General features: G+C 38.3%; 2 protein-coding genes across 2 annotated transcripts; one reads left to right on the top strand and one right to left on the bottom strand.

Annotated features, from left to right (window-relative positions):
• Positions 1-224: 224 nt before the first annotated feature.
• gpr184 (G protein-coupled receptor 184) lies at positions 225-4,681 on the top strand. Its single transcript, XM_067594771.1, has 2 exons — positions 225-553; positions 3,038-4,681. Exon 2 carries the CDS (start codon positions 3,080-3,082, stop codon positions 4,109-4,111), a length of 1,032 nt encoding a protein of 343 aa, XP_067450872.1. The 5' UTR covers positions 225-553; positions 3,038-3,079; the 3' UTR covers positions 4,112-4,681.
• Positions 4,682-12,878: 8,197 nt separating this feature from the next.
• On the bottom strand, positions 12,879-15,889 carry si:dkey-202l22.3 (7 transmembrane receptor domain-containing protein). Its single transcript, XM_067594772.1, has 3 exons — positions 15,391-15,889; positions 14,829-15,226; positions 12,879-13,215 (listed from the first exon to the last, which is right to left on the bottom strand). The coding sequence occupies exons 1-3, from the start codon at positions 15,851-15,853 to the stop codon at positions 12,994-12,996; spliced, it is 1,083 nt and encodes a 360-aa protein (XP_067450873.1). The 5' UTR covers positions 15,854-15,889; the 3' UTR covers positions 12,879-12,993.
• Positions 15,890-27,865: the final 11,976 nt, after the last annotated feature.

Below are 27,865 nucleotides of genomic sequence, written 5' to 3'. Positions count from 1 at the left end.
TGTTTTATGGCTGTCTCCCCACAAAGTCCCCACTTCCTTGAAATACAGCACAACACTGGGAGAGTATTCAAGTTATTTCAGCATCTCAGGAGTATAAACATTGATATTATATCTGCTCCATCGCAGTCGAGTGTCTCTCCACCCCTGAAATCTACTTCCTCCATGCACGTGTGCTGAACCAAACCTCCCTCCTCCTACGCTGTCTTCCCCTTTTTTTTTAGTAGTCATCCCTTTCTACTCTCTACTTGCTGACATTTTAACTGTGGCTGTCAACGGCAAATTATCTCAACCAGAAAAAGCATCAGACAGTACACAGAGAAGAAAGAATAAACAAACCTTCTTACATTGGCTGATAGCTATCCTGTGTAGTGATCTTTTGAGAGCACCATGTGGGACTGTAGTGGTTTGGCTTTGTGTCAGCAGCTGTAAAGAGTCTCTTCTGAAGCTCGTCCTCTGACCCTCCTGGACTGATCTGTGGAATGGTTCTGTAACTCTTCACCCACTGGACAGATATCTTTCACAAGGAAGACACACCTCTTACCAAAAACAACAGGTGAGGTCATTACTATTTACATTTCTGATTGTAAGATGTCTGGGAAGTATACTAGACTTAAGAAAAAACGCCTCAAAAAAAGTAAAAGTGAAAATGTTAAAAATGTGAGGTATGTTTTCATGTTTTTCAAGCAGATTGTTAAGAGTTTTCATTTATTCTGAAACCTCACTTGCTTTGCTAGTTTTCTTTTCGTCTCCAGTAGACTGCTGACAGGGAAAGACAGCATGCTTGAGGCTGTGTGAGTCAGCGTTGAAAACATAATTAGGCTAGAAATGTTGTATCTCTGCAGGGTTGAATGTTTTTCTGCGGCTCTCCCAGCAGTGGTTACCAGTACAGGCTGGAGAGTACAACAGAGAACTACTTAACAAGAAGAAAAAGGGGAAATTCACAGGAATGTACCGTTGGACTATGACATCTCCTGAAACATAGTTTCGGTATTAGGGAGGCAAGCTATGAAAGATAAAATACAACTTTTTTTTTCATTTGGATGTTTGGAAAAAAGGAGATTTAGGGTGAAGCACATTCCACCTCTTGACAGAAACACTGATGTTTTGCTCTTTAAAAGCATCAAGGTCATGTAATAACAACCTGGCTTAGTTCAGTTTGTAATATTAATAGACATATAGTTGGCTCAGATCGATTAAATGAGTGACTGAAGGTTGGATCAGCTGTGTAATATAGGCCTGCATTGGGATTATGTGATAAAATAAATTGAAATATTGTTTAACATGTGAAAAATCGACAATGATTAGATAGAGGAAAGAGGTAATAACCTATACTGATCATAAAAAGCAGACATAAAAGTATATGACATAGATAGAACAAAGTCTTTACAGTTATAGGCCCATTGTTAGTAAGAGGGGAAGATCACTTAGCAGCCAGACTGATGACTAATGGACAGACTATGAATAATTTTTACAAATGCTATCAGGTTTGTGAGCGCAACTTTCCGTTACTACAGTCACTCGAGTTTCCCTATGTTCATTATCTGATATGTTATGAATAATCCATTAAATCAAATCCCTTATCTACAAACCTGTACACACACACACACACACACACACACACACAAACACACTTACACAGGCACACATTATCATTTTCTAAAGATGGATTGACTCTAAATGGCTTCTCCATTATTGAGTTTGGATGGGACAGCCTATCTCTGGCCAGATGTTAATGGCATTATATGCTTCCTGAGCCTATAAACACACCAGGGCCAATCCTAAGCAATAGAACAAAACATTGGAAAAAAAAGTATCAAAGAATGCCCCTGAGATACAGAAATAGCTACATATACACAGAGCACAGGTTTAATTTCCTAATGCTTAAATCTTAGAGAGAGACAGGAAATTGACAGAATAACGTACATATAAAAACTTCTTCTTAAAGTGAGCTTGTCATTTTACATAAAAAATAGTAACCATGTGTTGTTTTTGTAGGAAATAACTCAAGGAATCTACATAACGAGAAAATGGTGACTTTATTATTGCCCATTTTCTGATGACATTTAGATGTGCAGGCAGTCGTTTTTGTCCTTTCTGTGCCATTTTGTGTCCAGAACATTTTGAGCAGGAAGCAACACAGACTAATATCTGGGATGTGCCTGCATAACAGGCAGGAATCACACCCACAGCTTTATGATGGAGCAGGTCTGACCATGCATCTGCAGAATAAATCAAGAACAGCGTTAATTAATTATTTCACACAGTGCATGAAGTTCACATTACTCATTCTTTAAGCCACAGTAAATATTTAACTACCTCTTGTCTGGAGCCCAAGTCACCTGTTCTGATGGTGGTCGTTACGTCAGTTAGTCTCTGTAAGGATACATTACATTTAAATTAGCATTAACAGTTTGAGTCAGACTGTGGGTTGTTTTGCCCCCCACAGAATCACAAATTCTCATTGCGCAGATACATAAGACTTAAGTTATATTAAGCACTGATTACAATAAAATGCAAATGCTCCCTTAGCGAGTTCAGTCTGTGCTGCCCCTTCCTGCCACTCAGATTTAGACCATGGAGTGCAATAAGTCCAACAATTTCTTGACAATTTAACAAAAAGCAAGGGGGGTTTCTAAATCTGATTCATCTGATATAAGGCATTAGTTTCTCAATGCTCTCAGTTTCCATAAAACCAGAAGATTTAGAAGGAAAATATGCCTGACATGTTTACTCACTAGAGAGCAGATGAGGCCAAGAAGGGGATTTTGGCCTCTCAGTTTCTACCGTGGGTGTAAACTGTTATCGTCAGGGAGTATGACTAAGCCTGTATCTTCTCTACAGGTGGGAGACTTCAACTCTCCACCCAAACACCAAACTGTAGAGAGGACAACAAAATGATTTTGTCTTGAGCTCATTGAACCATGTAGTAGGATGGGGGATACAAAATGTCCAAGCTGTACTATGAATTTTAAGGTATTATAAGGAGTAAGCTTGTGTCGCCTGTGTCACTTTGTCATGTTTTTTTTTACACTTGCAGGTGAATTTCTAATCAGAAAAGTGACAGCAAACTGAAGCAACAATGAATGCCTCATCAACAGCAACAACCCAAAACTCAACTGAGTGTGTTGATATTGGTGCGAGCTTCATTAGTGACCTCCTGATGACTGTTTACATCCTGGCTTTTATCTTTGGTTTGATCTTCAATGTGCTGACGCTGTGTCCCATTTATCAACAAGTGCAGAGGCAAAATGTTTTGGGTATCTTCCTGCTGAACCTGTCCCTCTCAGACATGCTTTTCCTCTTCACCATACCCCTTTGGATATATTATTACCAAAAGGACCATCACTGGAAGCTAGGTGTTATGAGCTGCAGTGTAGCCGGCTTCTTCTACTACTCAAACATGTACATCAGTATCTACCTACTCTGCTGTATCTCTGTGGACCGCTGCCTGGTGGTCACGTACCCGCTCCGCTCCAAAACCCACCGCACATCACGCTACGCCTGGATACAGTGCGCCTTTGTTTATGTTGTAGTGGTGGTGCTGCATATCATGGTGCTGTACTATGACAATCTCAAAGACACCTTTGATGAAGAAAACGACAATGACCGTTGTTATGAGACCTACCCGATGCAGAGTCCTGTTGCCTTGTTCAACCTGCTCCGAGTGGGCATTGGCTTCCTGCTCCCCCTGCTGGTGTTGGCTGTCAGCTACTGGAGGGTGCTAGCCACTGTAGGCCAAAGTCCCGGCCTGAGTGCCCAGGCTAAGAGGAAGGTCCGAATGCTGTCTTTTGGGGTAATCGGCATCTTCTCAATTTGCTACGCTCCATACCACATTCTCCTGCTCGCACGCTCACTAGTCTTCTACCAGAGTGACAACATCGAACCTGATGGAAGTTACTGCCAGTTTGAACAGAAAATGCATTTCTACTTCTCATGCACACTGGCACTGTCCAGTCTGAACTGTGTGGTGGACCCTGTGTTGTATGCATTGGTCAGTAACGGAGTCCAAGAGGAGGTGAAACTCTGCTTTAAGAGGTATAAAAGGACACAGACAGAGGACTTTGTTCTTACTGCATCTAGCAGAGGAAAGCCTAATAGCAATTTGATATGAAAAGCAAGCTCTGTGTGTGATATGTGGGTGGAAAAATCCACCTGCGTACTTGTATGCCATGTGTGTGTGTGGATGTGCATACATATGATTATGCATAATACTGTCGCTGTACTCATGTCATGTCATCTTCAGTGTTAGCGAGTGAGTAGCAGGATTATTTGCATCCCATCAACCCTTCGTATACAGACAATCAGAAACCACATTGCCTCATTTGTCTGTTTTTATCTTCCCTCATATCCTGTACATAAAAGAGAGGGATGAATAAGTATCTCAGAGCTCGGTAATTGGATTGCAGTCCCAGGTTCTGCTCTCCCAAGAGATCTCCAGTTGCAACCACTTCTTCTGGTTTGATGATGGACACTGCTGGAGTTGAAGAGCCCTTGCGTTTTCCCTCCAATCTAAACAAGGATACTGTGACTGTGATTGTGTAAACCTGGTATAGCTGAAAGTACATTAACTTTAAAGCATGACAAAAAATGCATTGATTAGCATGACCATGTGTCCTCAATGTCTGGCTGTCAGTGAAGCATGTTGAATGTAAATCCAAATAAACCAGTGGTTTGAACAGGTGCTCAGGTTTTAGGCTGTTTAGTTTATGCAGAAAAAATGTGATGTTCAATTTTGCACTTTTAAACATTTCTATAGGGAGGGAAGGGGCTTAGCAAATGGTGAGCCCATACATCCAAGCACTTAGCCATTACCATCACACATAAAGGTAATCATATTTCCTGCACGGCTGTGTGCTGCACGTGCCAAGTGGCTGCACAGGCTGCAATCAAGAACCCTGTGTGTGTGTGTGTGCGTGTGTGTGTGTGTGTGTGTGTGTGTGTGTGTGTGTGTGTGTGTTGTGTGTGTGTGTGTGTGTGTGAGAGAGAGAGAGAGAGAGAGAGAGAGAGAGAGAGAGAGAGAGAGAGAGAGAGAGAGAGATTTTTTCTTTTTTTGAAGTGGTGTAAAAATGTTTTTGTACAATGTTATATACACCACAATATCTGAAAAGATGAGGAAAAAGAAATGTACTATACTTGATATATGATATAGACTCTATGATATAGGCCTACATAGAATAAAACAGACAGGCAAGTGAAGAAAAAGAAAGAGAGAAAGGAGGGAGGGAAGGAGAAAATGAATTGACCACATCAAGGCTGTTATTGCTTTGTTTTATATTTTGTCTATTTTTCATACAGTGGCTCTCTAATGCATCAATACAGCTCTTTCTAGTGCACATCAATATATCACCAGTGGAGTGCCTGGCATATAAACAGTATGAAACCTGAGGCTTGTACAACCTGTTCTCTTCCATTAGAAGACTATATTGCGGACCTCTTCATCTGTGTATTGCTCACGGCATATTGCACATCATATACTACTAAAATGTAATGACTAATATTGCTTTGGTGGAAATGTAATTGCTGCCTGGATTATGTTTACTGGCCATATTTTGTTTTTCCGGTCCATGAAAAGCGGATATTGTAGAAACCAATTTATAAAATGTTGCCAGTGAACAATTTGCCAATATGCTCATAACATTTTGCAGATAAATTCATTAAAAATGTTCCTTCATTATGTTCATAAGAACATAATCCTGGCAGCATTTCTTCTTTGCAAATTGGTTGTATATGAATGTAATCTTTAGGAGACAGGGTTGTATACAAGCCCACTGTTGCTCAGCGTTAAATACTTCAAGGATAAAGCTGTTGCTATTCTATATTCAACAGATATTCTATATTTCTTACTGGCAACAAATTCCATAAACACACAAAAACCAATTACACCTATTAGTATTGTATGTGTAGACAAAGCCTGATGTAGCTCATCTCTCAACAATGTTGTCCAAAAACTAATAAAAACATAAATGAGCCATACGATTGCACTGGGTGACGTGTTCTCTGTCATTACTATGAACAGGGGCACTGTAGTTTTTACTGAGTAGATCACACATACACCGTCCTGCTGCTTTAAATAGTCAGCTTCATTTCAATCAATTTCATCAATTTCAATCAATTTGAAAATCTGAAAACAGTTCCTATAACAAATAATACTGTTTTTGGAAAATACTGAGCCTTTTTAAAAAAAAAACATCACAAGGATTTATTCTTCAGTAAGAACAAATGGGCTACAGACACTTTAGGGAAGCCAGAAAGGACTAACTAACTAAAGGACTAAAAGCAACTAATATCGTTGCTTTCAGTCCTCTAATGGGATTTGATGAAACAAAGAAAAATACAGAATAATTCCAGCCTTTAACCTTACCATGTGTGTGTACAAGCCCGAAAATAATGTACCCAAAATAAGACTGTTCTACTGTTCTTCAACAATTTTCATGACCCTGGTCTCATTTAAAGGGTAAATCTTTAAATTTTACAACCAAAAAGTCAGAATGAGTATAAGTGATCTTGAAAACAATGCCACCAAGGCTAAAGTGTCCCACGGATGGGACAGTGTAGCTTAATAGATTAAAGGCAAGCCATGACTGGTGAAGATTTATCTGCCCCATCAAATTCAAAGACATAGCTCACTTTAGGAGGGAGACAGATGGATAAAAACCCTCTTTTATATGAATTATTGAAAGGTTCCCAAAAGATGTCCTTCCCTCATTCTATTATTTCACCTTAAAATACTCAATTTGAAGAAGCACCACCTGAAAAGGCGATATGACTCATTTTAACATTTTTATTTTTTAACATTTGCAAATGTTAAAATGCAGTCAAGTAGAGAAACGACCCAAAGCTGCAGTCCATCATCCCACTGCATTAGGCCCAAGATATTACAGATCCATTTTGTCCAGAGGCAGCTCTTAATGAGCCAACTCAGGCTGCTGCCAGACTTCTTGGGAAATCAATATGGTTTCATTGATTAGCTGTTCTGGCTCATAATGCAGGTCTAAATGCATTATATAGACAAGCTATTCATAGAACTGTTATTTTAGCATTGAGTGTGTTATTTTAGCATTTGAGTATTGTGAATCATACAAAACAGCACTCAGTAGAAAATAGTTTTTAATTTCCTCCACCATAATGAGCAATCACTGTTAATCGGTTCATATTTCTATTGAAATGCTGCTCTCCCGCTGCTCTGTGTGTTATTAAGTGTGTCTTTAATGAAACAGCAAGTCTCAATAATCAAATTCAATATGTCTGAGACCTAATGCATTTCTGAACCACAAACCCAAAGTGGTTTATCATAGATTTGATATTTCATTAGCAACACAATAAGCAGGATAATTAATTTTCACTGTGTTGTTCTGTAACTACTGTCATACATGCAGCTATATATATATATATATATATATATATATATATATATAGCTGCATGTATATATATATATATATATATATATATATATATATATATATTTATATACACATTATATATATATATATAATGTTTCTACCTACATGAATAGATTTTCCCCCATAGAAAATTATATTTGTTTTTGTATTATTACTTCTTTCTTCATCAAATGTTTGCTGGGAATTATAGTCAAGTCAGATCAAGTATAACGTATTTGTAAAGCCCAAAGTCACAAATTTTCCTCAGAGGGCTTTATAATCTGTACTCCCCCTATCATTTAACCCTAAATATGGATATGGAAAAACTCCACAAACAAACAAAACATCATTTCACAGTTAAGAAAGTGTGAAACCTCAGGAGGACCAACATGGGGGGATCCCTCTTTCAATACAGACAGGCATGCAAAAAAGGCTGTATATACAGGCACAGTATATATAACACAGTAGAAGAATTAGAATGCAGAAACAAAATGACAATATTAAGTCCATGTAATAATTACATTTGAAGGCAAGTACATTTAAGAGTTTCAGGCAGAATGTAAAAGAGTTTGGAGAGAAGACTGTGTAGATCAAAAGATGTTGAGCAACTTCGAGGCTACACTGGTACTAGAGAGTTCCTGCATAAATACTTGCAGAGAGACTAAACACACACATGCAAGAAGCAGGGAGACAAAAAAGAGGTAGAGAGAAGAAGAGAGGCTCCACGATGACTGATGGTGCCCATTTGCTCTTGACTGTTGGACAACCACAAGGTTTAATATAATTTAAAGCTGCACTAATCAATATTTAATTCTATATTAACAATGCATCAAACGATCCATTACTATATAGAGTCGCTCACAAACTTGCAGAGACTTAGTATCTAACTCTGAAGTTCCCATAAGCTGTTCAGAGCTAGTTGTGGTTTTCTGACCCCTCAAACTCCACTCTAATAATTGAAGTGCAACATCTAACCACTAAAGGTTTAAGCTTAATTTAAGACACTTCAATCTTGTATGTTTTGATTCTAACATACTGTAAAATTCTGACTTTTCACAGTATCTCCTCACAATTACTCTTTATAACAAATTTCGGAACCACAATCATACATAAATACCTCATCAGCCATCAATAAATAGGTGATTAATCCTTAATGAAGCTTTGTTCTTGAATTTCTCAATAAATAAGGGTCACATTTAACCTTCACACTCTCTTTGTACAAAAATGTGTATCAGCTGCACAAACACAACAAACCCACACATTCATGCATGGTTATAGGCTCATGAAACACTTGTAATAGTTTTCAGGCATCAATTAGGACAAAATAAAGACACAAAACACTTTCCCACAGTTTTAATTCACAGACAGGAACTAAAAAGAACTCAGCATGACATATTTTAAACCTGTCTAAATGTAACGTCTGGTTCTCAGTTGCATCACTGTGCTTGCACACACATGCAATACATGTGGTTGTGTGAAACATACACAACCACAATGTTTTTTCATCGTTTATTTTTTTTGATAACTGAAAACACAGTCAAAGTAAACAGCAGAGTTTATTAATGCTAGGTAACCAAATACCATAACCCACTTATATATATCAAAACTGAGCAATACTAATTACAGGGAAATACTGTTTAAATGATATTTCTTTTTGTTTATTTGAATAAAAGAAAGCATATTTGTGATTCAGTGCTAGAAGTGCTTCATGATATCTGAACTATGGATTTACACTGTTGCAACAATATCCAATTTCCAGTCATGGTGGTAATTTTATGGTTCTGGTTATTTGAAATAATTGCCGGCAGTATACTGTGAATATTCTTTTGTTTCATGTAACACCTTTACAATCCATTAACTTCACTATAACAACTTGCCACAGCTCATACAGCAGCCCAGGGGACAAACAAGTCTAAATCATCATTGTAAGGAGCTTTATGAACAAGTCTTTCTCAGAAGCCGCTAACCCTTATCTCAGTCGAAAGTTTGTATCCATATATTGCAATATAAAACAAATGAACTGGAGCAGCTCTCGGCCTTATCCAAACAACTGAAGTGGCTGTGAAAATCTTCAGAGCTCTCATCTTTTGTCTTCTAACCAAGGCAAAATTCTGCATCCTGTATTTACCATGTTTTGTGTTGTTAAAAGTGCACTCTGCATTTATGACAGGCTTACATTAACAAGATTTCTGACTGCTTCTTACTGATGATGTGAGAGACAGAAGAATGACACTGTAATAATGGACTTTAACTCCAACAGTGCAATCATTTGGCTTTGAATATACTGCACAAGATGTTTATTCTTTGGTCATGTTTGCCCTTCATGAGCTCTGACCATTGAAACGAAAAGCTACAGCAGCTTACTCACTTTATTGACACACAAATGTTATTTCATTATTCCATGACCCGTTTCTGTATTAAAGATGCAATATGTAAGAATCACAAATTCCGTCTCATTAATGACACCGGTGGCCGTTAAGTGAGCTGCAGTCAGCATCTTGTTGCTCATGCTCACATGAGTGCTCACACTCTGTCAACGCGAGCAAGCAGTGGCACTTACATTATCCAATTCAAACCACAATATCACAATATATATCACATACTTTGCAGTAATGTTAGCTTAACTGTCCATGATGTTAGCTTAACACTCCATGATGTTAGCAGACTGCATTTCTAAGCTAACATTAGCTAGTGATGCACCCTGTCGGTGTTGAGAGAGGCAAGGCACTGCCAATGCATGCATAAACATCACATCCTTTGGATTTTCCTGGCAAAACTATCCAGAGTCCTTTGCATAGAAATGAATCCATAGGCTGTTATAGGCAACTGAGAAAGTCGAGGAAGGTCTCATTTTGTTATTTCTTTGCATTCTGTTGATAATTTTAGTTAATTTTTGAATGTTTTAAACTAAAATTCTTACGTAATTCTTACATATTGCACCTTTAATGGATATAGGCCATTACAATGAAATCCCCAGTTGATGCCCAACTTATGAAAAACAACACAATTTATGTTTTTCCTCAAAAAACGACATTCCAGTAGATGATAATCTCACTTTAACTCTTGCAGGCCCTCAAAGCCATAGCCCATTCTCAATCAGCATTTTACTCAGAGCATAGAGTTTTAAGGGTTTTGGTTATTTCACATGATATATTTATGTAATTCTGTTTTTGTCTGTGCTCCTCTTACAAGTTTGCAGTGGGGGAATATCACACAAGTTCATGCAACAAACAATAGCAATGTTTGAATCAAAATGTGATGACAGCAGTGGGGTTGTTTGCTTATGTTACCAGCACTGTCAATCAAATCTGATCAGGTGACACCCACAAAGTCCTAATGACAACAATGATCTGTTTTTGTGTGCTAACCTTACTTAATAAAATTCACCAAAACTTTGATTGCTGCTTATTCAGTCATTGATATTTATAAAGGGAGAAGGAATATACGCCATTTTAAAGATTTTAATGTCATAATTATACTTTTTTGTGGAAAGAACCATATCAGAAGCACATTATTGTTCAAAGCAAAGTATTTTTATGTCATAAAACATGTCTGAAGGGGACCTTTAAGATTTCAAACTAAGTTGCAGGGGCTTCAACTGTTGATTGACACTGTGTGTGGAATTAAGGCATATCAAGGTGAAAATCACCGTTAAAACATCTAACCTCCTTTCTAAGGAACAAAACTGTCTTGCAGACCCTTTCAGAGAAAGTGTCAGGACAAAACATCTAATTCAATAGAGCTGAATGCAGTCTCAAGTTTCACTTAAAGTGGAAGCCAGGACAACCCAGCTGCTGAGCAACAGACAGCAAAATAATCAGATTGTTAAAAGGTAACTGTTGGCATCAACAGCATAGGCTGGGGGGCTTGCACCAAAGCTACACTGGTGAAAACTGTCACACTCTGAATAACAAAGTGAACAGAATTAATGTTGCTTAAATGAAATTCAGATCACATTAGCCAGTTCTGGAGTGAGTCTCTTAACAGAAGAAGTGTCGACTTGATATCGAGGCTCTGACAAATAAAGAAAGCATTAATCATACTTGATGGAAACTCAGCAGGGGTGGTGGCAGCACAGCAATGCTTATGGGTGACATGACCATGAGTGTCATGTTTCGAATCGTTAAAAAATCGTAACAACGCTACGGTTTTGTTTACTGTTGCCATGACGATTAAGGTTGCATAACTTTAAGGAAGTACTAACTACATTTCAGGTGATAATTTTAACCCAAACCATGATCTTTCCCTAACCCTAACCAAGTGGTTTTTGTGCCTGAGCCTAACCAGACCTTAACCACAGCACTGTCACACCATAAAACATAAATGATTTGTAACGGCTATGGAAAGTGGTATTACACTATTATGGGTCTCTCTGCAGTGCAGGTACAATCGACCAATGTGGTCATTTAATTATGAGGATGTGTTATGAATATTAAGTTGATCATTGGGACAATGTTGTTTTTCAGACAGAGTCAACGCACTGGGACTCTGCTTGTCAGATAACACCTTTATGAATTTGGTACAGATTTAATTTTTATAAATAGGGTTTTTAAAGTCACATATTTCATCTCCCACTGCTGTACATCTTTATCTTTTCCACCCAGGTCCACACAAACTGTACACACAGCATTGTGTGTGCACTAACACAAACATAATTATCCATGTACATATATGACTCACAAAGAGCTAAATCATAGAAAATATATACTAAATAATAACACTGCAATTAGCAGGCAAGATGCATAACAATGTGATAAATCTAAAATAAGGTAGGTGATATACAAGTAAATGATACTTTTTTTGTGCCTAAACCTAACCAACAGCATTAAATGAGATGTGAAAAGGTTAAAAATGTGACGTTATCCCCTGCACGCAAAGTCGGACTTTGGCGTATGCACACAATTTGAAAGTGTAAAGTTGTGTTATTTGTACATAGATTGTGAGACTGGGTTGGATACTAAGAATAATATGTTGAAGCACAGACATTCAGAACAAGTAACAACATAAAATATCACACTGTGTCTTTTGCACATCTTTTTTCTGTCTGTAATCTGTGTGCAGCGAGAAGAGTTCATCATTCAGTCAGCTCCCTGAAGTGTTTACTGTTTCAGAATAACCAACCCGGTAACCCCTGGTCTCAGCCTCCAGCAACAGTCACCTACAGCACAGAGCCTCCTCAGCCTGAGGCTCTGTTTATGCCCCTGATAGCTGTTTTAAAACTGCAGGATCTGCTTAGTGTCTATACCAGCAGCTCGGCTGTCCAAGAAAAACACAGGGATCCCAGAGGATGACTTGATTTCCTTCATCATGCTTAGCTACAGTCTGGTCTGGATCCACTCCTTTGCTTTTGTTTGTCATAAGTGGCCTTTTTTAACACTGCCTCTGGTGACTCTGTACAAGAGAGGACCAAATGTCTTGAAGTCACAAAATGCTGGAAAAACATGGGTGAAGCTGGTTTAAATGAGTGTTGAGCAGTTGCCTTGTTTTCTCCGGGACACACATCAGATATTATCATCGGTGTTAGGGGTGCAGGTGTTTGCTTGTGGGTAGGTACAGGACTCTGCATGTCATGAGTTGCTAAATAGGTTGTATCGTTGTTGGCACAGGCGGAAATCAGCTCCTGGACATTGATCTCTCCACCATCCCCCTCTGTCGACAAGGACAGAGGTAGCCTTTCAGGTGCATGCGTACCTTGCTGTGCAGTGAGGCATATATGAAGGGGTTGTAACAAGCAGAGCTCATGGCCACTAAATGACAGCAGACTTGTAAGACGTTTATGTAACGCTTTCCTATGATGTGGAAGTCTGGGTCAAGGTCCAGCAACAGGTTCAGCACCTAAACAACAACAATGGGAATACTTGAAATGGCATGGAATCTGTGCAAGAGTTGAAAATGTCCAACTTTGCAGTTGGATAGCAATGCATGCAGCAAATACATTTCAGAAATTGCATTTTATCTGGTGTGATTACAATAAGGTTGAACGCTATTACCAAAATTCTACATATGATAACTTGGTAACACTTAATTTTACAGGTTCTTTAATTTTATACAGATTATATTTTTTAAAAATTAAGAAATTCATATGAAAAAGATATTGAGTGGGTACTTAACCAACTTAACACTTTTTTCCATTTTTAAAAATAGTTTGAACCAAATTGCACCACGCTGTCTGTAAAATGTCTTAAATATTAACCATCAATACCACATTTCTCAGACAATTTCCAGGAAATTAGTAGGCTAAAAAATTAAGAGACCTGTAAAATTAAGCATTACTGATAACTTTAGAATTTAAAAACCTCATACCCAAGCCTGTTCAACCCTACTGTAATGTAACCGTTTCCCTCTTCTTCCATTAGTATGATGATGAAATCCTAATCTGTTAGGTTTTTTGTATGGTTCATTGTGGACGTAATATTGGTTTTGTTGCTGCAGATGATGCTTCTCTGGTTAATGATGTGTAAAATTTAATAATTTAATTTCATCTCATGGATAGTTAAACCTGCAGTGCAGAACTTTTACATATAAATGAACATCCGTTACATTCAAGCCCTTGCCAAATGAGTTCACAATGCTAATTAAACCTGTCACAGCCAGATAAATCTTGCTGTATTTCACAGTATACCAGAGTTTTTAATCTAATGTTGGGTTCGACATTCCTGTCTTAGCCGGATGAATGCATGAATGCAGACTTCTGCAGGCTGAGCAGGCTAACCTCTGGTTAGCTCTCTGCTAAGGGGAATAAAATAATTTAATCACATGACTCTTCTAGATTTTTCAAATTTTAATGGGCTGAATGGATCAAATTCTGATGGTAAAAAACACGTCATTTCTTGGGGGTTGTGTGATGCTTGAAACAATTTATCAACTATTTTATAAGCATGTGTCAACAGTGTTTTTGTAATTACTCTCACTGCCAGAAGATGAAAGTCCCGCACTCCAGCTTTAAGCTTCACTCTATTTATCATTTCCCTGCTGTTGCGTTTATGACTTACTAGGACATACTGTACCAATAGGAGGATGTAAACTTCATCGCCATCCCAAACCTACCTTCCTCAAATTTGGCAAGTGCTAGATCTTTGATCTGAGGGACCAACATGAACTCAAGGAAAGATTCAGACTCACCTGAATATCCACTGAACTCTCTGCACTTTTTCACACAGCACTTTATATCTATTTATTGTGTGTGTGTGTGTGTGTGGGGGGGGGGGGTATGTTGTTTTTTGGGAGTTTTTTCATGTGTGTATTCGTTTTGTATATTGAGAACTTTGTTTAAAAAAAAATAGCAATGAGGAATGCGAATGTTTGCAACTAGGCACTGGTTGCACTTTATTGTTTGATATATTGAATTTGTACATTTATTACTGTGAAATTCAATAAAGATCTTTAAACAAAAAAATAAATAAAGAGTAAAAGTGTGGCTTTAGTTTTGTATCTAATATAAGACCCACCTGCAGGGGCAGCCAGCACAGGGCAAAGGCGAGCACTGAGGCCACTAGCAGTGAGAAAGTCTTCTTCCTCCTTTGGCTCCAGCACTGCTGACTGTTGGATGGCTCACCGGGGACTGAATACCGTTTCAGGCTGATGGTAATGGCACAGTAGGATATGCTGACAGACAGCAGCGGTATCATGTAGGAGGCAATGAGAATGAAGCAGGAGTAAAGCAGCCGCAGATTGCCACTATTTGGCCAGAATTCCTCACACACTACCAGGTCAATGCCACTGGGTCGCAGGTCCAGGTAGCGTGTGTAGAGCGATGGAGGAGCAGCCAGGGCCAGAGATAAAAGCCAGACACCCAGAGTCACGGCACCACAACCCCACACAGAGATCCTCCTCCGCACTGGGTGAGCTAAGATGGAGAAGAAAAATAAATACAGACAGCAAATATAGAAGCACCAAAGCACTTTATTTCACACGGTAAAGCCACTATGTGTACACTTTAAACTTATTGGCTTCTCATGAGTATAAAAATAACCCATAATCAGTAATAATAATGTCAAGTTGTGCTCTTACCTACAACAATATAGCGGTCCACAGCGATAGCAGTGAGAGAAAGCACTGATGCAAACACTGTGGCACATTGCAGCAAAGGGACCAGGTGGCAGAGGGGTCTCCCAAAAGTCCAGCCATGGCTGTCAAAGGCGTAAGACACGGTCAGAGGAACACAGCTCAGACACATCAGCAGGTCTCCAGCCGCTAAGTTCCCGATGAAAAAGTTGGTGGCATTGTGGAGTTTCTTGTCGGCCAAGATGCAAGCCAACAGGAAGGAGTTTCCAACACCAGCCACGACCACTACGATGAAGTAGAGGGGCAGGAAGAGAGGCTTGAAACGTAGAAGAAGTTCCATACCTATAAACATGTCTAAAGGGTCACTGTGGTTGAGTCCTTGATTTTTGCTGCCTTCGAGTCTTTCCCGTCCTACTTCATGGCTGGTGTTACCGGTCACAGTGAAGTCCTCAACCATAAAGATATCCATCTCTCTAGAGGCAAATCTAAAAAAAAGGGAGAGAATGATCAATATTAAATCCGCAGGAGTCATAAGTAAGTAATCAACCACACATTTGGGATTATTCTGGCATGGCACGGATAATCAATATTTGTCACCTACATGTGTTCTATAGGGAACTGACTGAATCAAAGTGTCGCTGACATTGGTTTAGATTTCAGTCAGGTCAGTGACACTTTGATATGTCACTTCTTATTCCAGTTGAAAAAATACTAAATAAATGAATTCACTGACTTACTGTTTTTAGGGCAGATATACATGTTCACTGCAGCAGTTTATTTAGGGATTATTTCTGCAGTGGAAAGCAGTTCCTACAGTACGAAAATGTTCTGGAAAGAAAAGCTGAGGTTGAAATTTTTAAAATGTAAGTATTCAATGCTGTGAGAGCCGCAAAAGAAATTCTATCCACCTACATTGTAGCGACATGGCAGCAGAAATTTCTGAACCTCTCTAACTCAATGTTTCTTTTTCTAACAAACATCAGCATATTTCGCTAAAGAGTCTATCTATTTGTTGTTTGTGGCACTGAACTCCTCATACAGACTTCAGTTGAAGATGAAAAGTGATACCAACAGCAAAAAAAAAGTATTAACATATTTTAGAGCTATCTAGAGAAAACAGCACTGTAATCAGACTAAAAATGGCAGAGATCTGACAAACATCTTTATACTGCACGATGTTTGGCTTGAACTAGTTGAATGTTTGTCTCACTGCAATGAGTGAATATGCTGGGAAGGTATCTGAAAATCAACATAAACTGCTCTGAAAATGATTAAATGATTTTGACCTCACAGGAACTTCCAGTTCCAAATAACACATAGACGTTAGGTCATACAACCAAGAATCTCAAGAATTTCCTGGAATCAAATGACATGATCATTACAGTAGTACTGTGATCTGGCTTATTCTGTCTTGTTTCTCTTCTGTAGATAATTTCTGAAACTGTACTGGGAAGAGCTACTGTAGAACACACATAAAAGCAGATATTTGTGTGAAGAAAAATGAGTTGACTTTGAGAATAAATTACTTCGTATGAGAAATTTTATAATATTTTACTACTTTGCTCAGAGAGCCATCAAAGATGATGGATATTTTATTGCATGTAGTGTGATATATCATGCAGTGGAGCATTATGCACCCTGGTGCATTTTCCTTTCAAATAGCTGTTAAATCCTATTTCTGGCCCCATTGGTGCAGCCTGTAGATACAAGGTCGGAATCCACAGCCATAAAATATCATGAGGAAGGAAAATTGCTGTGAACTCTGTGGTATTAGGCAGTAGTGGAGTCTTATTTTTTACAACTTTAAATTTTGAAAAGGTCGTGGTCTATATAATTACTGTGAATGAAAATGTCTGTATCAAGTCATCACAATCAATTTACAGCACATAAATGATGAGCACAGACATGTCCAGACACCTCAAGCCAGAACTGATTTAAAGGACATTTGAGAAATGTTTGAGGATGCGTTGAAGATAATTCAGTGAGATTAGCACTTTTAGCATTAGACTATTATCGCCCTAGTCTTAGTGATTTAAAAATATAAAACACTTCTGGCTCTGTGGTTTGATTTTAAGCAGCATGCAGAACAAAATGTGATTTTAGGTTATGTGAGAAATACTGGTTAATGCTGGTTAAAATCTGACAAGGTTCATTGTTTCAGCAGTCTACATTTTGATTTAATTGCCAGAATCAGTTATATAATATTTTCACTCTGTGCCTATTGTCTTAAAAACACAGATTACTTAAAAGAAAAAAAGTACATACAGTTAATGTCTTCAGTTTCCATTTTATCTTCCTTACTCTTGTTCAGTTGCCTCAAGGTGGAAGATAAACACCCAATCAAAACAGAGGCTGGGAGCAGTAACTTCATGGAGTCTCCACTGGTTGTCTGGTAACAATTGTTATGATTGTTATTTTTACACTTTGGTTTTCATATGGATTCAACAAACAAGATGTGACCTGTTAGTGAGCTACAGGGATGCTAGTACTTGAATTTTGTGACCTTTTGACAGAGTCAGGTTAGCTGTTTCCCCCTGTTTCCAGTCTTTGTGCCAAGCTAAGCTAAACGGCTGCTGGCTGTAGAAGTTATTTTTGAACGACAAATACAAGTCGAGTATCGATCTTTTCATATAACTCTCTGCCAGAATGTGTTTTCCAAAATGTTGAACTATTGCTTTAAAGTTTGTCAGCCAAAAACAGAGGTAAATTGTAGGGATATACTTCAGCTCTCCAGAGAGATGGTTAAAACCAAAATGAGAAAACCCATTAAGTCATGAAAGCTAGTGGAACAGAGGCTAGCCTAAAAGAGGAAGGGACGTTGGCTCCCAATGACCAGATGATTAGTTTTTTCAGAAAGATTTTCCTCTCTGCTTGGCAATGCAGGAGACTCACATCAGTTCCAGTAGCCCAGAAATGTCTGCAACTCTGATAGTTTCATGCATCTAAATGAGGTAACAAACTTTCCTATGCATACTACAACGGTGCAGTAGGGTCTAACCGTTCTTCTCATTTTGTTAGTTCTGTCTTTGTCACTTCTGTACTCTACCACCTGCGAACCAGAGATTACTGTCATGCAGGTGGGTTAGATAGAGCTGTCCTCCATCACTGTGTGGCCTTTTAGCTTCAGCAGTTAATACTGAAAATGTAGCAGCCTGCACTTCAGAAGATTTTCTGATGTCAATCTTTTTCTTAATGTCAACTTTTTCTTTCTTTTGAAAAAAGTTATCTTGACCTTTATCCACAGATTAGTGTTTCCTATATACAGAATTTATTCTGGCTGCCAAGTAGATTTGCTCTCGCATAAAGGATTTTTTTGAAGGGGTATTTTTTGTAAGGTCTTAATGGAAATACTGTTGAAATTGCATATTAATTGAAAAGTCGATCAATACAGTGCAATCAGGGGCAGTTGTATAGATTGGGAAATGATTTTGCTATTCAGAAGTAAGCCCTTGAATGCAGTGCTGCTCGGCAGCCAACTCTCAATTGTCAGATGTTGCAGTTTTCCACTAGCACATGGACAACCCTGAAAGTGTGTTATAATCTTTCATTCCCTTGTTAGTGGAGGGTGAACCATAAACTGCACATTATTCATCTGCCTATAGTTACAGAATACCAGACGAAAAACCACAGAAACCTGCCTCATAGTTTGTAGATGACTCTGAGTACAATCTTCCAGGGGGCAGGCATGCCAGGCAGGGCATGGCTTTTATATCACAGCAAAAAGACTGTGGCAGCCTCCCTCTGTGTTTTAAATGAGGGAATATTCAGAGGGGCACAACATGATTTGTTTTACTTTGTTTCCCTCAGTGACATTCAGGAACAGCACACTGAATATCTATGAGCCATGAATATTGCTGATTACTCAGGGAAGTGACCGTATCAATTGCATTGTTTTGTTTCTGTTTGTTTTTTTAAAATGATTTTTTTGGCATTTCCACTTTATTTGATGGTGATAGTAGAAAGAGACAAGGGTGGGGGAGAGAGATGAGATAACAGGATTCAGCTTTGATGTGTGGTACGCGCACTACCGGTTGAGCTATCAGGGACACTCCCTTGAATTGATTTATTTTGTTTTGTTTGTTTTGACAGTAATTTTGCTTTAGTTAGTGAATTAATCTAATCTAAACTAATTAATTTAGTCCATGAATTTTCAACCAAGGATGGACTGAAACGGCCTTGTTTAATAATTGTCCATAGCACCACCTAAAAGCTTTCAAGCTTTCAGAAACATCCATTCATGTGCTTAAACACATTCCAATGAGGCAGGATGTAAAAGATTGAGTTTCAAAACTTGGAGCTCTGTGCTGGCCTTACAGCTGCCAAGTGACTAATAGCCTGTAGGTGGAAAGCTCCCCACTCTGTCAATATGCAAAGATGGCTGCTTAACTTCATAGACATAGCAAGTATGGAACATTGGGCCGCTAACATGCACCAGGCAAAAACAGAAAATATTTCTTACTGGAAACAAGCGATTACTATCATAAAATCCTTAATATGGTTTATCTGCCTCTCCATAAGGTCCAGGGTGGGTGGGATGGAGTTGCAAAACAGATGCTCTTATTTCAAATTTTTTGTGTGCTTGTCAGTCTCATTTTGGTTATACATTGACATTTGTGGTCTATCACACTTTATCACAAAAAAACCCAACAGTCATACTTGTGCAGTTTCCTGTTTCTACTGTATATGTAAGTAACAACACAAAGAGTCTACAGTGCTTCTAGCTGCTTTGTGAGGCTGTACTTAACCACAGCTGTACTTTGTGGTAAATGCTTGTGTCAGAATGTGAAAATGCAAACATGCCGATGTCTAGCAGGTATCATGTTCACTATCTTAGTTTATGTTAGTGTGCCAACATTTGCTTATTAGCTCTAAACCCAAAGTACAACCAAGGCTTGTGGCAATGTCATTTTTATTGAAATTTTTATTAAATTTTTACCCGATGGCGGTGCTAGATTAAAGATCAGGGGTTCAGGGGTTTTTACAATTCATCCTCTGGGGACCATGAAAGTCTTTACCAAATTTCACGGCAATCCATCCTGTAGTTGTTGAGATATTTCAGTTCAAACCAAAAATGTCAACCTCATGATGGGGCTGCAGAAAAAGTCAGGGGATCGCCAAAATCATTAGAAGACATGATCTGGGAACCATGAATACCTGTACAAAATCTGGTGCCAATCCATCTTGGATGTTGAAATGTTTCACAGAACAAGTGAAAAGTTTAACCTGTTGTTGACACAAGAGGAAAAGTCAGCGTAATGCTTGTTGTAAGGACCAATCCTCTGGGAACCACGAATGTCTGTACAAAATTTCATGGTAATCCATCCAATGGTTGTTGAGATATTTCAGTCTGGTCCAATGTAGTGGACTGACCGACAGACAGACATTGCCATCCACAGAGCCATGCTGCCAGCGTGGTTTAAGAAAATCACCAACACAGCTAAAAGACACTTTTCATCAATGGAATGGAGTTAAGCATAACAATCCTGCAAGCTTAAATTTTTCTAAAAGTGGGGTTATGATCCCAATTAGACTGCATTTAAGCTCCCCAAGAAGCTGCCGCAGAATGCTAAGTTTCTCAATACTGAAACAAACACAGAGATTGTCTTATGCTCAAATTAAATCACAAGAAAGAATCCCTTGATATAATCTGTGTTGAGAAAAATGGCAGTACAGCAGAGTTTTTCCATCCCATCAACACATGGATAAATGATTCAGATAGTTGATAAAATCCTTAGCAGATGGATCCACTCCAGTGATTCAGTATGTGTAGCACATCAGTGCAATCAGTTTGAAATGTTAGAAAATTGTCCATGCTCAATTCAAAACCTGTTAGTAACCTGTTTGATACCCACCCTTGCCTAGTAACGCTGTTGCCATGGTCTTTGTGGAAGCCATCCAGACCCTGCAGCTAATTTGTGAGGCGTGATGAGAATTGAGAACCCTCAAAATGCAAAAAAGGAAGGACAACTCTCTATGACTCTCTCTCTCTCTCCCCCTATTTTGTTTGTTCTCTTTCCTACATTACATCCAACCCACTCTCTCCCAACTTTTGCTCTCTCTGACATCTCCTAACCTGAGTGCATTTTATCAGTCACGCATCTCCAATATTCTCAGCTGGAGGCAGATGCTGGACAAATATGAAACACAAGTGAGGTCAAAGTTGATTATGAGCAATTCTGATGAGGTGACTTAATGGTGTACGACATTGTTTGAATTTGGTGTGTAGGAGGTCTGTTCTCATCTTTGTGTCATTGTGAATGCCACAGTGGTCTCTATTTAACTTTGGATAACAACACATTTGTGTTATTCAATAGTATCATCTGAGATGGTTTGTATTGCTGTGTAATGAGACACTGCATGCTTTTTAGGTATTTTAAAGTCAGTACATAGAAATTTCTCACTGCAGTGAATGTCTGACCTAGTCTACAGGGCTAATGAGCAGTTTCTGGCCAAATGTTATTATCTCCAGCTGACCCTTTCATTAAGAGAAGTTGAAGCCTCTCTAATAGCATCGGCTCTGCCAAGGAACAACCCAAACCGATTTAAAATGTGCAAACACACACATACACATTTTAACAAGTGCAAGGAATAGAAAAATCAACAGGCAGGATTTTAAGGTTAGCCGTGTTGCATTGAATGCCAGTTAGATGAATTTGTCAACTCCCTAAGTATTTCCCACTGGTCAAGAACTTTTTTTATGGTTGTTGATGCCGTATGGTAGTGTGGGGTAAGTGTGCATTCATGTGTTACCATACAGATAGGAAAAAATATTTCCCTACTTGACATACTTGTTCTCATAGCCAAATTGATGTAAGGAGCTTCAGCAGTTTTATCCTTTTCCTGATGTCTGTGTTATCTTCTTGCATGTCTTTGCGGTGTGCTTTTCTAACAACGGAGCTTATAAATGCTGTGTTGTTCAGCTTTTAACGCCAGCATAGTGCACCCTCCCCTCTGGTCTGTTTTCTATGGTGACAGGATGCACACAGATGCTTAGTGCCCAAGATGTCACAGAAGACCATAAAAATTGTCAGGTTTTTTTTTTGAGCTAAGACATGCAAAAATGGGCTTTAAAAATCTAGATAACTTTGTATTCGTGCTTTGGGCAGGGTGCACAAATTACATGACACAAATGCAGCAATAAAATGTTATTTTATTACTTTAAAACAACTTAAAACACAAGAGGAATGAGCTTACAAATGACTCATATTCTGCTGGGTGTGGGTGTAAATCTCTGTGGGTGGACTGCTCAAATATGTTCTGGGACACACTGAGCAATATTTGTTTCATGTTGGTTAGTTTCAGCCTTTGACGGCCATTTGTCACTGTCAGCTTTGTTTTTTCTATATTTTGCACAATGTTCTGTCAGTCTTTCCCATAAAATATTTAATATAAAGTATTCATTAAAAATTAAACACATTGTAAAATATACCTCCTACAGTACATGATTATGTTTTATGCCTCTTGATTACATGCTTATTAATTAGAGTAGTACCATATGATATCTGTCTAATACATGTATGTACATACTTTATGTGCTTGTTATATATACAATGACATATAAACATATGATACATATGAAATACTTAAATACAAGTAAGATTGTTTGAAATTTGCATGAAAATGGCCGTAATCATAGAATTTAAGACAAAATACATAACTGTACGGTATTTTCATATGAAAACCAAATTATTGCACATTTTCCAACATATGAATTATGGTATTTTATTGACAGGTTTCAGAATTGATGACAAGAACTGATGAAAAATAAGTCTGATTAGCGGAAATACTGATAAGACATTTGCAGCTGAGTCAAACATGCTTTTGGCTCTTGAGAGCACTGCTGTTGGTCTAATGCTCCTTTGAAAACTCACATATCAAAGTGCTGATTGCCAGACCTCCTTTAAAGCTGATAAATGCTGCTAATTGGCATTCATCCTAATTTGGTCTACTTTATGGATGTGTTTGTAAGTGTTATTATGTTATTTTAGCATTAAAATCCATTGCCATCAGATGTTACATGATTTTGTCAAACACCTGTATGTTCATTATAATATGTTCCTTGTAGAGTATTATACTTGTGAATCAATATCCTAAAATAGTAATCGAATGCAAATGACATTTTTAATTAGACAATAATGCAACTTATGTCCTAAAACAAATTGTACTTCTTAATTATAAGAAGAAGAAAAACACAAATACACCCCAAAGTTTTGTGGGGGAAAATGTCGTTGGTGTGCTTGTGTGTGTGTGAGTGCATATCTGTAAATGTCAATGCATGCAGTGAATCAGCAGATAGAGATTGAGTGTCTTACCTGTGCAGATGTTCAAAATTGGATATTCTGAGAAAATCCCTGTGTGGTGGCTCTTCAGTTCAGCAAATTAGCTTATTTTCTTTTCCTCTCTGTCACCTTTTTTTGCGTCACTCCTTTTCTCTCTAGCTACAGGTCTTAAATCTCTGGTCAGAAATGCTTTCCTGCAGCTTATATAGTTGCCCACAGTGATATGGAGTCAGGCAGGAAGACGGCGTCTCACTCAGTACTGGGGAAAAGTGACAGAGGGAGGGAGAAAGAAAAGGGACCCACATAACCTCTCTCCCTCAAATCCTCATATTCGTGCCCCCTCCCACCTACTCTTCTTTATTTTGTCATCCACACACATTCACATTTCACATGTATACACATACAGGCACATTTTTGAATGCAGCCTGTGCATCATGCTGTTTAGACCTGTGCAGGAATCTATTATTTACCCTCAGGGGAGAGGACAACCTATTATTTTGCTTTATTTGCTGCATGAAAGCTTTGATTGCCTGCAGATTATCTCATACCTGGAATGAGGAATGAGGGAGAGGATTAGCAACTGTCAGGAAAAAGGGCAGAATTATATCTATGGTTGTCTCCAGGGTGGAGGAGGAAGATAAAAAAAATACCAGTTATTGCACCATCAAATAAAACAAAATGCAGATGCATAACTAAATGAGGGAGGTGCAGACAACTGAAGAAGAAGTCAGCTCAAATACCCATTCAGCTCCTGTGTCAATTACCAGTCTTCAAAAACAAAATAAAATAATGATTTCCACTTACATTGTGTCAGATAAGCCCACAAGCCCAGTTCACAGTTTCTGTCCACATCAGGCAGCACTTGTAATTCCATATACTGTCACTCCTCTGTCAATGTATCTTTGTATTGCCCTTTGTAATGTAATGCCCTCTCCATGGAACCCCTGCTGACGCATCGACAGCAGCTACAATGAAAGCGCCATCAAGTAATGCACAGACTGTATTTCTCCCTTCAGCTATTCCTTCATCTCTCTCTCTCCCTTTCTCTCTGGTAAAGGCTGCTCCTAAAGACTATTGCTGGACGTGTGATGAGGATCTGACACTTGAGCTCAGAAATCTGCTCCACAGGTCCAACCATTTCACACCACTTCAACTGGAGGACCAATTCAATACAAGACTGACCACTTAATAGAGCACACTATCCTGGCAAACCCATGAGAGCTCTGAGCAAAAGATTAGAAAAAACAAAATGCAGAGTAAAAAGACACAGATAGAGGGAAAGCAGTAGATATGGATTGCTATATTTCAGAGGAAATATATGTGGCAGTCCTTTTTTCCAAGACCGAAAGAAAACTGAATGTTTTATAGGTTTGCCTTGTCGCTGTGAATAACTTGCAGAGAAAAAGGGACTGAAATGGCAGAGGTATTCAGGAGATTTTCAGCTGCAGGTCTTAAAGATGAATGGTAAAAATAAACACATAACATCAAATGTGTATAAAAAAGTATATAAATATTTGTGTGCAAAAGCATCAAATGTCAACATTTTTCACTTCAACCAAATAACATTATGTTTGATATATGTATATATGAATTATGTAAAGTAATTCATTGTCCCTTGGACTGAATAATAATTATGGTTGCTTTTGTTCTCCACTGGTGTATGAGTAAGCATTTAGCATTCAGGTATTGAGGCGTAAGTTAACATGAATTTAACCTTGTTATCAGAGTGTCACAGCCATCTGTGTGACTGACTGATTGACTGTCTGTGAAATTACTGTAAGTTTTTTCTGTAGAAGTATATTCATTTGCTGAGACTGTGTGAATGTGTGTGCATGTAAGTTTCTGAATGTCAGTATGGAGTGAACTTTACAAATGTTTGTAATGATTTTGGCAGACATATCTAATCATGAAAATATGTGTCTGCGACTTCCCAGCTCTGTAGAAAAAAATTCTGAGATGGTGTTGTAGCAAAAAGTCCAAATAAGGTTTGTAGGATGTTGCCTTTCATGCTCTGGAAACACACCTAGCTACCTCGAACCAAGGCGAATGCAAGCTTACTGGGAACACCGAGCGGTGCACACTTGGGCTAACATTAAATTGTGTTGACACTTTTTGAATGGTAGTCAGTTGAAGCCAGGGATTTTTTTGATCCAACAAGCAGCCGTTGCTAGCATTGCACTTTAAAGTACTCTCGCATTAGCTCCAGCCTCAAGCCGTGGTAGTTGCCATTTGGTAACAAGTGAAAAATCAGAGCCAGAGAGAGAAGTTCAAACCCTTGCTTCTTTTTCACCTGTCTAATTATGTTAATAAATGGGTGTTAATGTCGGATTGTTGGTTTCAGGGAGGTACAGAAATTGTCAGACAAACACACACCAATCCAACACTGGAAAAGTGTGGGGGAGGTTTGTGAAGCTTTTGAACTGTCCGACAAGCAGTTCTGTTGGAGTATATGCTAGCTGTAAAGGTCACAAGATATGTCTGAAGGGTTAGGGTATGATTAATGGGGGTTTTCCTTAATCTTAATAATGGATACAATTGTTCAAACAATTATGTATTGTAAATCAATCAGTCACCTGAAGGAGATTTTGATGAAATGTCTCTTTGGTTTAAAAATGCTAACAATTCATAGACATCTGAAATGTGACAAGGGATCATAAGTCAAAAAAGTTAGCTATAGCTATATGTTATAAGCTTATCATATGTGTGTTGTACGAATGTAAAAAGTACAATATTTCCATCTGAAATGTAATCCAGTAAAAATGTAACATAAAATGGAAATACTCAAGTAAAGTACAAGTGCCTCAAAATTGTACCTAAGTGCTGTATTTTCCACTAATACAGACCTACTATGAGACAGTGCAATTGCTGTTTTAGCACTAGTAAAACAGAAGCTGCTTTTTTTCTATTTACTGCATACAGTTATATTGCAAAATAAGGTTTTTCACGGTATGTTGAAGACTTGATTTTGATCACCACTGAACTCTGATGTTTTGAGGGTGTAGCAGCACAGCATGTCTGTCTCACTAAATGTCACATTCTAATTTTGATTCAGTGACCCTTAAGGACACCTTTAGTAACAAACAGTCATGGCAGATTAACTAAGCTTACATCCCATCTTTGCTTTGACCCCCGTATGACTGTATGTACACGAACCACCCTCCAGGAATGGAGCGTTGTAGAGATGGAAGCAGGGAGAGAGATGAGACTGAGGCAGAGTTGAGGTGACCATGTTAAGAGGATTAGTGGTTGAAGTGAAAGCAGAGGGACAGTGCTTTTAGTGTAGTGTAGAAACAGAGTATAATATTATTGATTTTAGCAACAAGCATGAACCAAAAAGATGCAGCACATTAAATTATAATAAGACAGGATAAAGAGACTTGATTGGTAATAATAAGACAAAATGGACCTGCAAGAAAGCCTGACAAAAACAAGACTGTGAGTGTGTTTGTAAAGATACTAAGGAGAGAGAAAACAGCAAATTGAGGATTTAAAAAAAAAAATGTCACAACTTATGCTACAAGTGAACTTTACAAGAAAAGCAATATTCTGTGACAAAGTACTATATCTTGATTTCATGCTTGGATGCCACCCTTATCATTAAAGCAAATCACTGACGGGAAAATCCATAGATTGCCTGTCTTTACTTGCCCTCTCAAAGACACTTTCACACTCATATCTGTTTTTAAATGTTTTTTCCCCAGGAATGGGGAATCATGACTCAAAATGGCTGATTCATTCACAGTGCTCTCCAGTGTGTGTCGTGAGCATGACAGTGGATTTTGTAGCAGTGCAGTTGAAATATAAGCCTACACTAATTGAAAGAAAAAAAGAAAAGTTTTCTACTGTAGCTCTATTCATCATGAATTGAATTTTCAATCTAGATAGCAGGCCCACTTTCAGTAGATCTCCTGTCAGTAAAATAACTCATAGTTTTCAAGTTGTGTAATCATACTTGGTTCAAAAAAACAGTTAATTCTGTAGGTGAAATCCTGATAAATATTTCTAAAGGAGCAGATGCAGCAGAACACAAGCTTCTGCCAATACCAGTTTTACAGAATTATTCTAAGTGTTTCACTGAAAGTCAAGTATCTCTTCCTTCCCCCATTACCATCTTTGTATAATGGGGAATCGGAACTGACACAATTGCACGTGCGTCATGCATCTTCCTGCTTGAGACTAAAAATATTATTGTTTGTGAATAA

This window comes from Thunnus thynnus, chromosome 7 (assembly GCF_963924715.1).
Source record: "Thunnus thynnus chromosome 7, fThuThy2.1, whole genome shotgun sequence".
Lineage (NCBI taxonomy): Eukaryota > Metazoa > Chordata > Actinopteri > Scombriformes > Scombridae > Thunnus > Thunnus thynnus.
Note: the sequence above shows the minus strand (reverse complement) of the source record. Positions and strands in the feature narration are given on the sequence as shown.

Coding starts and splice junctions, on each gene's coding strand:
- gpr184 (XM_067594771.1), top strand. CDS start 3,080: ATGAATGCCTCATCAACAGCAACAACCCAAAACTCAACTGAGTGTGTT.
- si:dkey-202l22.3 (XM_067594772.1), bottom strand. CDS start 15,853: ATGGATATCTTTATGGTTGAGGACTTCACTGTGACCGGTAACACCAGC. Junction 15,227..15,390: donor GGACCGCTATATTGTTGTAG/GTAAGAGCACAA, acceptor TCTCCATCTTAG/CTCACCCAGTGCGGAGGAGG. Junction 13,216..14,828: donor TGTGCTGGCTGCCCCTGCAG/GTGGGTCTTATA, acceptor GTTGTTGTTTAG/GTGCTGAACCTGTTGCTGGA.